Source organism: Fringilla coelebs (assembly GCF_963513975.1).
Source record: "Fringilla coelebs genome assembly, chromosome: 15".
Lineage (NCBI taxonomy): Eukaryota > Metazoa > Chordata > Aves > Passeriformes > Fringillidae > Fringilla > Fringilla coelebs.
In genome coordinates this window covers 15,305,893-15,322,325 of record NC_140041.1, presented here as the reverse complement: position 1 = coordinate 15,322,325, position 16,433 = coordinate 15,305,893, and the positions used below count along the sequence as shown (strand labels likewise).

At 45.6% G+C, this 16,433-nt stretch overlaps 1 protein-coding gene across 3 annotated transcripts in view; it reads left to right on the top strand.

The window, feature by feature from the left end:
* The window catches only part of RNF145 (ring finger protein 145), a 44,032-nt gene extending 36,334 nt beyond the window's left edge, over positions 1–7,698 (top strand). For all 3 annotated transcript variants that reach the window (XM_084215526.1, XM_084215527.1, XM_084215528.1), the window contains 5 exons: positions 708–848; positions 1,864–2,046; positions 3,647–3,794; positions 4,465–4,821; positions 6,338–7,698. In XM_084215526.1, coding sequence (XP_084071652.1) covers positions 708–848; positions 1,864–2,046; positions 3,647–3,794; positions 4,465–4,821; positions 6,338–6,766 — 1,258 coding nt within the window. In that variant the 3' untranslated portion in view covers positions 6,767–7,698. The remainder of the gene's footprint in view (positions 1–707; positions 849–1,863; positions 2,047–3,646; positions 3,795–4,464; positions 4,822–6,337) is intronic.
* The last annotated feature ends 8,735 nt before the right edge of the window (positions 7,699–16,433 follow it).

Here is a 16,433-nt window from a genome sequence, read left to right as displayed (position 1 = left end):
AGTCTTTAGGGGTCATGTTCTGCTGTTTGATTCTAACTTTTCCAGTCAGACTTTCCAGTTGCTGGGCTTCTTCTTGCCTGTGTGTATCTGTCTATGGTGCCATCCTGTAACCTGTCAAAATTAATTATCATTAAGGAGAAATGCCAAGGATTTATACTGCATATAGCATTAAAATTGCTTATGGTGTCACCCTGCATTATGCAGAAGAACTGACTATATTCCTGCTTATTAACTAAACCACTGGGGCCTGAAATTTTTCTTCCAGTTCATTTCTTCTGCAATTTTACTTTTGTTACAATAGAGGAGAAGCAGTCCTTTTCCTTGAAGTTGAGTTTATTCCTACATCAAATTGTTATACTTCTCCTATTTGTGGCAAAACAGCCTTAGGCTGGCCTGTGGCTCCGAACCCCAGCGGCAGCAGGACAGTGCCACCGCGTGGCCCTGTGCTGAGGGGACTGCAGGGATGTCACAGCACAGCCCTGCCTCCAAGGGGGAGCTGCAATGAACTTATATCTTGGAAAGAAGGAATAAAATCCACTCATCTTTTTCTTTTATTGGAAGGTTTAATGACAGTGTAGAACTTCTAACGTTTTCATTAAACCAGTACAATTTTGCTTTAAAACCAACTTGCACAGTGAACAGGACAGGGGGAGAGCTCATCACAGTAGTTTTAACCTTTTTGTTTCTTTTCCTCTCTCTCCTGGCAGTATTGCCGAATGCTGTAGCACTCCATACTCGCTGCTGGGATTGGTCTTCACAGTCTCTTTTGTTGCTCTGGGAGTTCTGACTCTCTGCAAGTTTTACCTGCAGGGTTACCGAGCGTTCATGAACGATCCCGCTATGAACAGGTAAGTGCCTCCTTGGGCCTGAAAAGAAACAGATAGAAAGGGGATTCATATAAAAATACAGGGGTGGCATTGCAGTTTTTTGACTCTTGACCTTTTCACAGGTTTTTTGTATGCCAGTTTGTGTGTGCATTGAAAAGATTTGAGGTGAAAATATTTGTCACAGACTTCTTGGGAGATGGTTCATTTCTGCACAAATTCAGGGCTCTTACTTGGGATTTACAATCACTTGTATTTTCATGAGTCACTGAAAAATTTTCACATGCTTGCATAATATAAACACTTTGTATTTTCATTTCCTCATGTCCCCTCTAATCACGTATGAAACATTACTAATCTGCGAGATTTAAAACACAGCATTGTATGGATTGCTTGTAAATTGTTATGGGAAATAGCCAAAATGCTTTTTCTCAGGCTTGTCTCAACTTGTCTAATGTGAAATTGGGATCCTGACACTGCCTTTCCTGTTACTCCGGCCCATAACTCTCTTTAGAGACTTGGGACCATTTGCAAAAGAATGTTTTACATTTTGGTTTCCAAGATGTAGAAGCAAAAGGGGTATAAATTGGGGCTGCATAAGAATAATCTATATAAAAACATATTTTTGCATCAAATAATTGTGGTGATCCTCAGAGGGATTAAAATCACTCTGAGGTTCCAAGACAGAAAGGAGTGGATATCTGTATTTGGGGGGAATAAACTGAAAAATGGCAAAATTGGTAATTTGCCTAAACTGGGTCCTTAAAATGCTTTGTGCTGGGTGGTGTCTGAGCTGGATGTAGCCCAAATGCTGCTTGTCAGGAGCAAAATCTGCTGGTTCATAAGCCCAGCACTTTTCTGAAAACATCCCTCCCGAGTTAAAGCCTTCCAAGGGACACCAGTGAAACCTAAAACCAGTGACATATGAAAGGTTGTGACAGAAGCAGTCAGTTTATTTCCTGGTGTTTCTAGATGTACTTTTGAACCAGCATTGACACAGAGGTGTGATTGTTTGTTTTTTGACTGTGTTGATCTGCAGGGGGATGACTGAAGGAGTCACACTCCTGATCCTGGCTGTGCAGACAGGTTTGATTGAGCTCCAAGTTGTGCATCGGGCGTTCCTGCTCAGTATTATTCTTTTCATTGTGGTGGCATCCATCCTTCAGTCCATGCTGGAAATTGCTGATCCCATTGTCTTGGCATTGGGAGCCTCAAGGGACAAGTAAGAGACTGGTTTCCTAAACTGAGAGTTACTCAATGTTCTTTTAGGAGGTGATAAACTAGTAATTGATGGCTTTTAGTACTTGTAAAGTTGCCTTGTTTTTTTTTCTGTATGCAGATTTCTTTTCTAGTCCAAGTTCTCTAGTTTTGTGGTTCCAGTTAAGCAAATCCAGGACTGTGCTCTCCCCACCCACACTCTATTGTGTGGGTTTGCAGAATGGTTTTTCTTAACCTCCTCTGCAGTTGGGTGAGTTTCCCTCTAAAGCAGTGATCTCACACAGCTATTGAGGGTGGGAAGTTTCTAGGAGTGACCTTGTGTTAGGTATTGTAAAACCTATTTTTTTTGTAATCCCAAAATGATGTGGTTTACTGGCACAAAATAAGAGCTGTAAGGTTTGCCGTAGTGTCCCGCATGTTTGGGTTGTGTGGGATTGTTCAGTTTCATTTGTGTTTTGAAGAGCTGTATTGGTGCTATGTGGTGTTCTCATATTAATCTGTTCTGTTCTTTGTCAATTGCATTTGTCTTTTCCCTTTATGTAACCTGTGAAGAAATGAGCAGAGGTTTGTTTATGTGTAGAGTTTGTTTAGTTTAGAGATGTTCTGTGTGCAGCAAGTTAACTTCCAGGGTAGAAACAGAGGGAAGGGGAGTAGAGCCAGGATAGGAGCATCTGCCCAGCTTAAACAAGCAGACTGTGGGGATATCGAGTTTAACTCTTCTGCCAAATCTCCCAGGGAGTTCTAAATCAGAAAGAAACAGGATAAATTCCACTTCAGCTCTCTCTTCCTCCCTCACCCACAGACACAAAACTGCAGACCTCAAAGTCACTCTGATGTTCCTTCAGACTGTATTGAATTAATCAGTTTGTGCTGCTGTCCTGTGCCCCCAAATGGTTTGGCTTTTTCTGTACCTCATCTTCAGAGCTAAGTGGGGTTAAAATACAACCTGAGGAACAAGTAGAGGTAGCATAGTAAATTACTGGAGATATTCTGAAAGCCTTCACAAATGGGTGGCTGTAAAAAGAGATTGATGGTGTGTTTAGGCTGGGGAGGAGATTAGGAAGAAGTAGGTGATAGGAGCAGAGTAAGGACTGGCAGAGATAAGTGTTCAAGTCCTGCTACATTTCTTCTTTAGTGATCTCTGAATTGGGGAATATACTTCTAAAGGCAGCAGGGTTCAATCTGGTGATGAAAGGAAGTAGCTTTGCCCCACACATATTAGCAAAAACATGAAGAAGAGTAGCAAGAATTATCTAATTTGGAGACCTCTTGTTTGTTTAGAGAAGTGTCCAAATAGTTACACATTTAATAATTTATTTTACTGGACTTCCATCTGTAACATTCAGTATCTCAAGTACTTATTTTGCCATAATTTTTGTCATTCCATTGAAAACAGCAAAGGTCAGATGAGAGGGAACTTTCCACAGTTGTAGGCATGTGTGCAAACTGGGAATGAGCCTGTGCCCAAGTAAAATAGCAACTCCTTTCAACCAGTTAAAGCCTTGAGCAATTATCTAATGTGCCTACATCCAGCAGTCATTCTATTCTTTTTCTGACACTCAAATTTGGCTTGAAAAATAAAAACCTATTGTGCTGTTTTGCAGGAGTCTGTGGAAGCACTTCCGAGCAGTCAGCCTCTGTCTGTTCTTACTCGTGTTCCCTGCATACATGGCCTACATGATTTGTCAGTTTTTCCACATGGATTTCTGGCTGTTGATCATTATCTCCAGCAGTATTCTAACCTCTCTTCAGGTAAGAAATCAGCCCTGTGCAGCCCTGCATTAACTGTGATCCTGTTATTCTAAGGGGGAAAATACATGATGAGAAAAGAACAGGGATGAGAGAAGGGCAGAATTACAAGGGGTGATAAAAAATCTCCTTCTGTGTCCTGTATCTGAGGCTGAGGAGCTCCTAGGTGGGCTGAGAACAGAGGTGAATGGAAGTCTACTTCAAATTGTAAAGCCAAAAAGCTTTTGAGGGTGTGTAACTATCATAGTAAAAAGGTTTTTTCCCAGAATACTCATTTATGTGTCATTACTTAGCTATAGCTCTTTGAAACCAATTTGGTGTTTGAAACACAGTAGTGTAAACAGAGGAAATGTTTTATACTATTTGTTGTTACTTGGGCTTTTTATTATTAAATTTTTTTAATTACTCCTTAAAATGCTCAGCGCTCTTTTTTAATCAACTCAGCTGTTTTCTGGACTCAGGAAGATGAAGAAAGGGAAGTACTTGGGAACAAGCTTAAATGCTTTGCAAGAAAGAGCAACTTTTATTTGCCTTGAAGTTCAGGAACAATTCCACTACTCTGGGGCTTTCCTCTGTCCAGCTTGGGAGCGTTGTGTGGACAGAGCTTGATAACCAGCACTGGCTCAAGCTCCAGTTCAGAAAGCTGAGCTCATGGTCTTGCACTGTGTTACAGGTGCTTGGGACCCTCTTCATTTATGTTCTGTTCATGGTGGAGGAGTTCAGGAAAGAGCCAGTGGAGAACATGGATGATGTGATCTACTACGTGAACGGCACCTACCGGCTGCTGGAGTTCCTGGTGGCTCTGTGTGTGGTGGCCTATGGAGTCTCAGAAACCATCTTTGGGGAGTGGACTGTCATGGGCTCCGTCATCATCTTCATCCACTCCTACTACAACGTGTGGCTGCGGGCCCAGCTGGGCTGGAAGAGTTTCCTCCTTCGCAGAGACGCTGTGAATAAGATAAAATCTCTGCCCGTGGCCACGAAAGAGCAGCTGGAGCAGCACAATGACATCTGTGCCATCTGCTACCAGGTAGGAATGGGGGTGCCAAAGGATTGGCTCAAGTGGAAATACCCCCAGACTTAGTTCAGTCTTCAGCTAATAAAATAAGTGCCTTGAATTATGTGTAATGAATAATACTGCACTCAGTAAGTTGCTGGAATCACCCAGTTTTCTGCTTTGTGCAAATTGATTTGGAGTGCTGTCACCAAGATAATTCTTAGGAATGAAGAGCTTGGTTGTGCTTAAACTGCCTTTTTTTTTTTTCCTCCAGTTACACAGCAGACTCTGTCCTTAAGCTGCTTTTACACTTCTCATGTTTGGGTTGAGCTGGTCTCAGTAGTAGCAGCAAATGTTCCCTTTCTTCATTACTGGAGGATTTTGTTAGTGAAAGACAACATGTTCTTGGTAGCTGATTTGTTACTATTCTGCAGAAGCAGCTCAGACATTGCTGCTTCATGTGCAGTGGCAGTTTTGTGGCAGAAACCTAATTATCAAAAGGTTAAGGGTCTTGCTAACATAAGCCAGGAGACGCAAGGACCTTAGACATTAATGCTGAAAGTAATATCTTTATCACACTTCCAGCTCCAAAGTCTCTTACTCTTGAATAGAAATTGTAGTTATGTGTGACAGTGAAAGAATCACCCTAACATTAGTAGCGTTCAGTTAAGAGTGGGATTGGATTGGCTCCAAACTTGATAGAAATTCTTTGAAAAGTCAAACTGCCAGATTGAATGACAGTGTTCAAAACACCAGACTGGTATTATGTGGGTCTCAGCTGGCAGAGTTCATGGTGTCACTTCATTTCTAGTGTTGTTACATGTTGTATCTGTCCTTGTGCTGTTTGAGTTGCATGATTGTTTCTTGAGCCAACCAGTCCTGTGATTCTCATCCTGAAAAGGTCATGTTTAATAATATCTTGCAAACAAAGGGTTTTTTGCCTCATTTTTAATGCCTGTAATAAAGGAAGCAAGACCTGGCCTGTATTTGAGCTGTGTGTGTATCAGACAATCATTAAGGTTGGAAAAGACTCCAAGAGCGAGTCCAGCCTGTGGCTGATCCCCGTGGCACTGAGTGCCATGTCCAGCCTTCCTCAGACACCTCCAGGGACAGTGACTCCACCACCTCCTCTCCGATGCCTGACAACCTTTTCAGTGAAGAAATTCTTACTGATGCCCAGAACAAACCTCCCCTGCTGCAGCTTGAGGCCATTTCCTCTTGTCCTGTTGCTTGATCACTGAGAGAAGAGACTCAGCCCACCTGGCTGTCCCTTCCTGTCAGGGAGTTGTGCAGAGCCAGAAGGTCCCCCCTGAGCCTCCTTTTTTCAGGCTGAGCCCTCCCAGCTCCCTCAGCTGCTCCTCATCTGAAACATTGTGGGTGTGAAGGAAGGAATGTTCTCTGTCTTGTCTGTGGACTGCTTCTGTCTCTTCTGTGCCTGGTGAACCCATTAGATGCATGAGGTAAGAGGAGAGGAATGGGAATATGAATAATAATGTATTTCTTTTCTTTTTCTTTTTTTTTTTTCTTTTTTTTTTTTTGTGTCTTTCAGGATATGAAAACTGCTGTAATCACTCCATGTAGCCATTTTTTTCATGCGGGTTGTCTTAAGAAATGGCTTTACGTGCAAGAAACCTGCCCTCTGTGCCACTGCCAACTGAAGAGCCCTTCACAGCTCCCAGGACTGGGATCAGAGCCAGTGCAGCAGCCAAATCCCAGTGCAGAGCAAAACACCAGGCCTGGAGAGGCAGCTGAGCCTGGTGCTGAATGTGACCAGAGGCCAAGTGTGAAGGACAGCCCGAGCAGGGGCCACGATGGACACGAGAGCCCCGAGGCCTCTGCCCACCCAGGGCTGTGTCACAGCATGGACAGTGACAGCAGCCCCTGTGAGGCCAGCCAGGGAGCAGCCTGTGCTGCAGAACTCATTGCAGCCCCAGAGGGGTGCTCTGCTCGAGATCTGGGGGTTTGTGTCCAGCTCTGAGGCTACAGAGGATGATGTGGGATCAAACACAATCCAGAGATCCACGTTTGACTCAGAAGAAAACCAATCCTTCCACAGCTGTGAAAGAAGTGTAGCTGTTAATGCTGGTCAAAATGTAATCTCCCATGCTGATTTTTATGGGCTGCTTGGTAGTGAGATGTAGTAGAAATGACTCCAGAAGCTCTCTGAACTGTGGGCATAGGAAGGATGTCTGGGAATAAGTAGCAGTGCTAGAGTGTTTTCAAGATGTAGGTGAGAGGAGTGAGGGGTCTGAGACGTTGTGGCCAGAGGGACAGGAGGCTGCCTTGGTTGTGGTCAGGGAGAGGAGTTGCACAGAGCCATGTCCCAGCTCCTGAGGGGCGTTAGGGGCCGTGAGTTGCCCGTCTCTGGCAGATGGGCAGCTCTGTTGCTGACATTTTTTTATGGCACGTAAGCAAAAATCAAAGATGTAACAGCAGTGATTGTACCGGGAGGTGGAAGCACTCTTAATACGTCGTGTGTATGCTTTGGGTGTTCTTGGGGCAGTTGCATTTGAATTTATGTAATCTATAGTGACTCTTGACTTTTATGACAGAGTCGTCAATATTTTGATGTATATGAAACTTTTGCTCATAATGGGCACAGTGTGGGCTGCATGAAGTAAACTAAAGCTCTCATGAACACTTTGCCTCTGCAGGAGGAAAGTGGGATGAGTTTTAGGGCACGGATAGAGGCCTTGCAGGACTGTGCTGTGTAATGTTAACCCTTGCAGCTGAATTAAAACAGTATTAAACTCTGGCGATATTTGCACTTTGGGAATGAGTACATTATTGTGTATGATCAGACTCCGCAAATGCCACTTTTAAAAGCTGTTAATAGGTTTGCACCTTTTTTTCTTTGACAAGGACATGTCCATACTTAAATTTTTACATTCATCATGGCTTCAAGTAGAACAAGGGACTGGGGTGGGGAAATAGGCGGGAGTAGGGGGCAGGCAATTTTTTTATGTGAATTTTGATATGAAGAGAAATTAGTCACTTATTTATACGATAGGCTTGACTCAAGTGTTTTTCAAAGTCGGTATTCCTAATGTGAAATGTGATACTATTTTATTTTTAGTAGTAAATTTGGATGTAGACTGACAGACATAGCTGAATGTCTTAATAAATTACATTTGAAGATTTTTACACCTGGTTATGTGATTCTTGCACTGAAACTCAATAAGTACATGTTGAGAGATTCGGGTAACAGCCCTCTTGTTTCCCCTGATGAATGAAACTCCCTCTGCCTGTGTTCTCCCCCATTTCCATTTCAGTGCTCTGTGTCCTGGTGGTACCTCTTGCTCTCCCCTGTTCTTGTCACCAGATCTCAGCCGATGCAGAACTCAAAGACACATTTGCTCCTGGAGGCTGTGCCTGCTGCTACTGAGCCCAAACAAACCCCAAATCTATTTCTTCCCCCTGACAGGATGAGAACATCAGTTGCACCATCTTCTGCTTCTGTATCTCAAATTTGTTTTCTTGTCTGTTAATCAAAAATTTGGATTTATCATGTGCTTTCACTGATCATCCCAAAACTTTTATTAGCAGCTTGGTGTGTTTGGGGAGGGGAAAAAAAAAGTTGAGAATATTTTCTTGAACTCTCCTCTCCTTTCAGTCCATGGTCTGGGTCCTGCTCTTGCATGCATGCATTTCTGTGGAATTTAATCTTTCTCAAAAGGATGTTTTGTCCATGCCCCAGCTTTCCATCTACACAATTTAGGCTGTTTCCATTCTTGCCACGCTTTAAAAGTCTGTGGAGTCGGGAACTGGGGATTTTCTGGACGGAGCTGTTAACAGTGTTCTCCTTAGTATGGTGGGGAAAAGGCTCTCCCTTAATTCACAGGATCTGTTTGAAGGATACTCCCCTGAACTCTCCTTGCTGTCCCTGGATGTGGAAAAATAATTGAGTAATGGGAAACTTGGGATGGGATCCCCTCAGTTCCATGGTAGGGAGCAAGTGTTACCCAAGTGGGAAGAGGGGAAGAGCTGGGCTTGGTCAGCCTTGGGAAGGGAGGCTGGAGGGCTCTGAGGGACACACAGGTACCTCAGGTGACCCCAGGGAAGGGAGGGAGAGGAACTCACCTGTGGGATCACCTGGGGCAGAGGGCAGGAAGGAACCATGGGTCCATTCCTATTCCACGCTGTCACTGTATCATTTTCATAAATGCAGGAAGTGGTGTTGAAAAAGTAACAACCCCCTGAGGTTTGCTTTCCCTGCTGATGCCAAGGAGCCTTTTGGCTATGAACTTTTTAATTTATAACCTGAATTATTCATAGCTCATTGGTAATGCCAGAGCTGTAGAAAGGACTGTGGATTTCCAGCAATGTGGGTGAGTGCACCTGGAGGCTCCTTGAGAACCAAGAGGCCAGCAGCAGGTTCAGCAAACAACTGCTTGCCAGGATTACAGGATGGAAACGTGGATGTGGCCCTGGAAGGGAGCCTGGCAGACCAGGAAGGTTTGTGATCTTTCTGGAAAAATGATGCTGCAGTGTTCCCACTGGAGTGACCCAAAAGTGACTGTTCAGTGCTGGAGAAGGTGCTGCAGGACGTGGATCAGGGAGTCCTGCACCCTGCAAAGAGGGGCATGAAAACAGCTCTGATGCACTTCCTACTGAAAAAATGGTACCTTAAAGAGGGAAAGGAGAGGAAGGGGAGCAGAGAGAGGCTTGCAGAGTTCACAGGAACAGGGCTTGAAAGGTGAGTTACCTCCATGAGGTGCCAGCACTTTATAAAGAGTTGTAAGAGCAAACTGAGGTGGAGTGTGTCCAGTGCTGCAGGGTGGATGAGGCACAGCAAACTGGTTGGTAAAATCTGGACTGGAAACTTTAAAGGAAGTGGTGAGTGTGTTCATTTTTTTGCTTCATTTTTGGTTTTTGGCAACTCAGAAATGCTGGCAGGATACCATTTTCTGAAAACCAGGGACAGCTAGCTTTAGAAGAAACTTAAAAATATGCCTGCAAAGAATGGGGGTGGGTGGGAAATAAATACTGATAAGCCAAGCAGGCCATATCTTGCAGGTCAGGAAGTTCAGGGATGAAGTGAGAACTGCCAAAACTGAGGCCAGCTTAGATCTTGCAGGACAAATAAACTTGAAGAGGAGAAGAGAGAAGGCTGCTCTGGAGGAGCAGGGAGGTTAGAAATGAAATGAAACGCACTGTCTCTGTCTCTGTAGAGCATCTGGGTGAACACTCCTGACCTCTGTGCTCTGTCTGGTGCAGAACTCCCTCTTGGACACTGCTTTGAGTTGATTTTCTATTTCTCTGCAGCTGTGCATGAGTAAATGGGAAAAAAATGCTTTTGGAGTGTTTATGGTCAGGGTGTAACTGTAGGCTGAGGCTTGAAATCGTTTTCATGTGGACTCATGATGGTGGTGTGATTGATGAACATTTGGACTCAAAAAGATGCTTCCAGCTAGGTGATATAATGGGAACAGTTGGGGATTTTATGGCTGGTTGGTTTTTTGTTGGAAATAGGAGTGCTGATCACATGGTGTGGTGGTGTGTGTCTAGTCAGCCCTATTGGCTGTCCCAGCTCTGGGCTCAGGGAAATAAATGGATTTACACAAGGTGGGATGACTCCATGAGGAGAGAAACAAGTCAGTGGTGAGGGGTTTGATTTTAAAGCCTCTCTTTGAGCTGCACTGCTCTCAGCTCCTCTGGTTTTTGGCAGTTTTGCAGCAGTGGAATCTATTTCCTTCCCTGTTCCTAGTGAAACACTTCATTTATGCCAAGGCTGAGAGTTCTTGAAATGCACAAGGTTTTCCACCATGGGAAAAATCTCTTCTTTTGGAGTCTCCTTTTTCCTGATTAAATTACATTTCTAAGTTGCCTTAATCGTTTTCTAATAGAGACAAAAATAATTTGGCTTAAATTGTCTGAATGTTTGAGAACAGACTTGTACATTTTTCCTAACTGGCAGGGACAGGCAAGGAGTTTGAATTGCTACAAAATTCAGATTTTCTCTGGCAAATAAAATACAAATACAAGAATAATGTATCACCTGTCCCACACACACATTTTTGGGGAGAACTGGCCATTTGAAGCATTTTCTGGTTTTGGGAAACATTCAGAATGACGGGAACCAGTTGGGGGTGGATCTGATGTCACTGGATTTGGTTTGGGTCAGGGCAGGAGGCCTCCCTGGTTTGGAGCCAGCAGGATGGGGCAGAGTGCAGGGCTGGAAGGTCTCAAGAAGGAACAATCCATGGCCCTCTGCAGGTCTGTGCTGCTCCCAGGAGGGCTGTGGAGGTGGCCAGAGATTGGTGCTGCCTTTTTTCCTCCTGCATGTTAAATTTGTATGAAGGGACCTTTAATTTTTCAGCTTTTCAGCCTCTGCAGTGCCTGGAGCTGCTGTCCCTGATTGCTCATTCTGAGCCTCGCCTGTGGTGTCGCCCCACAAAAACATTTGTGGCAAAGATTGACAAGTACATTTCCCCACTAATCTCTTTGGCTTTGCTGGCATGAAGCTGTCAGTAAGTGCAACCTTGAACTCCATTTTTCTTCATGTTACAGTGCTGAGTGTGGCAGTATTGCTGGTCCTCATTTTTGTGACATGCATGTGCAGCCACAGTAAAGATCACAGCTCACAGCCCCCAGAGACACCAATTTTCTTTTTGACAATGCCTGTTTCTCTTAATTATGGCTATTTTACTCCCTGGGTCCTGATAGACGTCCAGGTGTGGTGACTTCTCTCCTTGGTGCTGGGAATGCTGAGTGCCAGTGTGGGGAGCCTGGCCAGGGAAATTCCATCCCTTTTCATAAAGCAAATTGTAATCCAGCTGATGAACCACGCAGCAAATGCATTCTGTGGCTCTCAGGTGTTGGTTATTCTCTCAAAAAATACCCCACTTTTAGAGGAAAGGCTTGCCTGCTGGACTTGGTGAGCTCTCCACAACTTCCCCAGAAGCCCATAGGTCGTTTTCCAGAGGGTTTTTCCTTCTCCTTTTCCCTGGCAGAGAAGAGAAAGATGAAGATGACAGAGTCAGGAGGAAAAGGGAGGTTGGGAAGGGGAGAAGCAGGGGCTGGGTGCTGCCAGCTCATTAAACAACGCTCAGAGAACATCTGACACACAAACCTGAGACCATCCTGGTTAAAGAGAGAAATCACGGTAGAAAAATAATTTGAATACATAACCAACCTAAATAAAAAAAAAAAAGGAAAAAAGATTTCTTTGTGCTACAAGTAATTAGACACAAATTTCCCTAGTAGTTGCCATTTCCTGGAGGCTTACAATCCACATCCTTAAATAAATCTGGTAGCTGAAACACTCTCAGCTAACAGCACAGCCAAAGACCAGACGTGCTGCAGAATTTTGCAGCAACAGATGTGAAAAGCCCAGGTCTGCAATGTGGATACATTACTTCATTCCTAGGAATTTTAAAATGTAAAAACTGACTTAATTGGATTAAAATAATCAATTGAATAGGTATCTGGTATTTATAAATGAAATGATATACAGTTTCTTAATTGACCATAGTCTGAGTTTTCTTTAAATTGATTGTTCCCTTCTAGCTTGGGGAAAAAATGCCAGCTGGAATGCAGAGAGATTAAGTTTTATTTATTTTCCTTGCTAAGAGCCACATTGTGCAATTTAAAAGGAAATGTCCTTGAAAGATGGGTTCCTTTGTAAACTGTTTCAGCCCTTGTTTGTTTTCAGATGGAAATTAATTTCTCAAAAGCCCTCTGTGTTAGAAAGTACGTGTTGATAAGTAAAGAAAAATGAAAAATTGTAACCTGCTAAAATACATCTTGTTTTTGAGATAAAAATCTTTGCAGGGATGTGGCTGAGCTTGGGGTGCAGCTGATCTGGTCAGAGGCTGATCTCCACCAGCACAGGTGGAAGGAAACAGTCTGAGGGGGAGAACCTCAAACACAGTGGAGGAGTATTGCTAGAATTCTTCATTATGCTTTGATGTGCCAAAATATTGCTTTTAAGCGAGTGTGTCAGCTCCCTGCTGAGCTGGGGCTCGGGGCTGTGCCCTCCCTGTGCCCAGCGCTCTCACATGGCAGGGAGGGTGCACTGCTGCGGTCAGAAACATTTCACCCCAAAATGGGCCTGTCCTCAGCAGCAAACACAAGGCTGATTAATTCTGCTGGGGTTTGCTCAGGTGGATCTGTCTGTGCACGGATGGGTCTGGGGTTGTTCCCCCTGGTTTTGGACACAGCTGTGCTCTGGATCCAGCTGTGTTTTGGGGGATTGGGCTGTGCTGGCTGAGGTGAGCTCCGGCTCTGATGTTCTCTCTCACTCTGTGGGATCAAACTTTTCTCTGGGCATCACTTCTGAGGAGCCAGCGCTCCAGCACCTGCCCTGCAGATGTTCGCACCAACATCTGGATGGAGGCACGCCCCGTGCAGCGGAACTCCCGCTTTCCTGGGAGCCCGGGGTCGCTTCCCAGAGGGTGGATCCTGTCTCGGGAGCCGGAGGTGAGCAGGGGGAGGCGGCAGGAGCAGGCGGGTGGGAGCCGGTGCCGGCGGCCGCCGCGGCGGGGCAGTGCGGGACCGGCCCCGGGAGCTCCGGCAGCGGCTCCGCCGGTTCAGCCGGGCCGGGAGCGGCACCGGGTGAGAACAGCGGATTGCTATTGCCATTCCTACTGCTGCTACTATTGTAACGATTATTGCTATTACAGCTATTATTCCTATTATTGTTATTCTTCACCACCAAAATCGGCAGCAGAGCTGCTCTGGCTCATTCCATGGTGCTGATCCACTGCCGAGTTTGCTGGGAAATTGGGATTTACATTCACAGGGCATCAGAAATCTGCTTTGGCACTGGTACTTTTTTTTCAGCTTGAGAGAAAAGCATTTTTTCACCCCTTTCTTAAAAACGAGCACGGTTGAATCTGCTCTTGGTGACAAAGCTCTGAGGGGCCACGAAGACAATTCCTTCCTTTGGAGATTCCCACAGATAACAATCTGTATGATAGAAATAATTTCATTTGGGTCAGGATTTCTGCTCAGTAAAACCCAGGGGTATTCTGAGAACTGCTTGGATTCTGGTGAAATCCCACTGGTTGCCAGTCAACACTGTCCAGCTGCAATTATGGGGTCAGATATTTCCTCCTCTTCCCTTTGCAGAGGATTTTAAAACTGGGATGTGCAAGCACAGGCCACTGTCACATACTCTGGTGGGAGCCTGCTCTGCAGCTCCTTGAATACAGTATCTTTTGCCTTCTTGCATAAATATTTTAATTACTAATTTTCTGGTCTCATTTAACACAGATTTGGCATTTATCATTTGAATTTAAACTTGTTAAAATTGACAATTTTCTTGGCTACCTATGTTAATAATTTAAAGGGAAAGCTCATTATTAAATTATTATGGGTAATTATTTTGTAACTAGTGTGGAAATTGTCATTTCTGCAGCCTTAAAAATCCTGGAAGGAAGCACATGTGGATCAATATGGATCAAATCCAGGAAGTGTAAAGATGAACAGGAATAAAGTCTTATAAATGTCATACAAATGGGGGGAAACACTAAAATTAGAGAATTATTTTCCACACTTGCAGCTACAAAGGTTTGGAGGCTGCTGATTTCAGTGAGTCGGTGCTGAGCTTTCCTGGGCAGAAAACCACCCCTGCTCTGATCCTGCAAACGCTGCCGAGGAGCATTTTTTCCCCGGTGGCTCCAGACTCCCCATCCCTGCGAGGTGTTTGTTCTGCAGCCACTGTTCCCGTGTGTTTTTGCAGGTCCCCCTGCCCCAGCAGCTGTAATTCCCTTGGAATGGGTGTTTTTAGGTGTTTTTTGGTGTTTTCAGGTGTTTCCGATGTCAGTGAGGCCGCCGCGGCCCCTCCAGCATCCCCCCGTTTCTGGGAATGCGGCCGGCGGTCCCTGCAGCTGGAATTGGCCCCTGGCGAAGCTGCGGAGAACAATGAGGCAGAGCGGGATGCCCTCCCCGCTCCCACCAGATGGCCCTCACGCTTTTCCCATTCCCTCCGAGCCTCTGGAAAGGCTCTGCAAGCACCGCGGGTGCGAATCCTTCCCCGGCTCCTCCCGGGGCCAGCCGGGACAGACACCCCCGATCCCCGAATGCCCTCTGCCCCGAGGGAGCAGCACCCAGGGGCTCCCGGAGGGGCAGAGACGCTTCTGGAAGCTGAGCTGGACCTTGCACGTGGGTGCCAGACCCGTCCCAAATCTGCCCCCGGGCTCCGCAGGGCACCGGCTGCGCCTCGCTCGCACGGCAGCCTTTGCCTCTCAGCGCTTGCCAAATTCTGCCAGCGATGCTTTTGCACTTTTTGAGAGCAAGGGGCAGCCTGGGAAGTACCGAATAATTTATTTTTCTGTTGACTCGGGAAAGAAAAAAAATAACAAAAACAAAGCAACAAACCGTTTTAGAAGGACATTTACTAACTTCTCACCGATTACCTTGATATTTGAGCATCAACTTTTTGCTGGTGTTACAATATCGAGAAATTCAAATAGAACTTCTCAGCTTGCAAAGCTGCGAATTCCTGAATTTTGGCACTAGTTTCAGCCAGCTCTTGATCCCGGATTTCCCGATGTTTGCATCTCCCCCTCATGCCAGGATCATTGTCCCTCTGAGAACAATCCCGGCTCTGGCTCTCTCCTCCCGAGCCGCGGCGGGAGGATGGCAGCGCACGGAGCAGTGGATTTGTTTGTGCACAGGAGGTGCTCCGGCCCTCTCTGCCCTGAGCTGCTCCATCTGCACGGCCCCGTCCTGACCCTGCTCCACCGCGGGGCTGTGCCCGGGCTCGCTCACAGCCCGGCCTCGCTGCCTTTCTGTGGGGATTAGCTCCAAGGGGCTGGAGCTGTTGAAGGGTTTTCCTACTGATAAATGGATTGAGAGCCATATTTTCATCTCACGCCATCAAACATTCATCAGATGCTGCTGGTCATTACCGACAGAGCCAGGGCTGAACTCGTGACCCCGCAGTAAAAGGTCCCATTAGCAATTTCCTTAAACTGTCAAGTCACGGCGTGACAAAAATGAAATGCAAGGGGATTGTTTTTCTTCCCCAGGTAAAGGCAGTGGGCTTCTGCCTGATTTTCATTTTCTGATCTGTGCCACTAAAACACTCTTTGTGCTCTCACGTGAAAAATTTGAAGAAATATGAAGACAGGGTGCAGTGCCCTGGGCACAGGGCAGCTCCTGGTCCCACAGGCCATGCAGTTGTCACCTGTCCCCAAGAACTGGAGAGCTCCAGTGGCAAATCCCATCCTTAGAGTGCCAGGCACAGCACACGCCCCTGTGCCAAGACAGATCCAGGCTGAGCCTGTGCTGCTCTCTGTAAGCAATGAAGGCAGAGACTGACAGGCATTTAGGAAAGCTTCTCTGGCTCACATCACACTGTACTGTTCTTTTAACCAGCAATTTTTGTATCCGAGTTCTTTCTCTGTTCGCAGAATCATTTGAAGAAATAATGTGTGAGGGGGGAAAAAAATTACCTCTGGCAGTCGTGTTATAATGGCTCTGGTGCTGACAGCCCTTTGGGAACAGTGGCAGCAGCAGGGTAAGTATATATGACATCTTTGTAGTGATAAAGAAACAAATAAATGTTCCCATTAACACTCCATCAGGTCAACAGCTATTCCAGACCAGCGTGATGCTGGAGGAACTGGCTTGATTCATATCAGCTCAGACACACTCCTCCTGCAGCAGATCTTCTGGAAGGCACATAAACCAGAGGT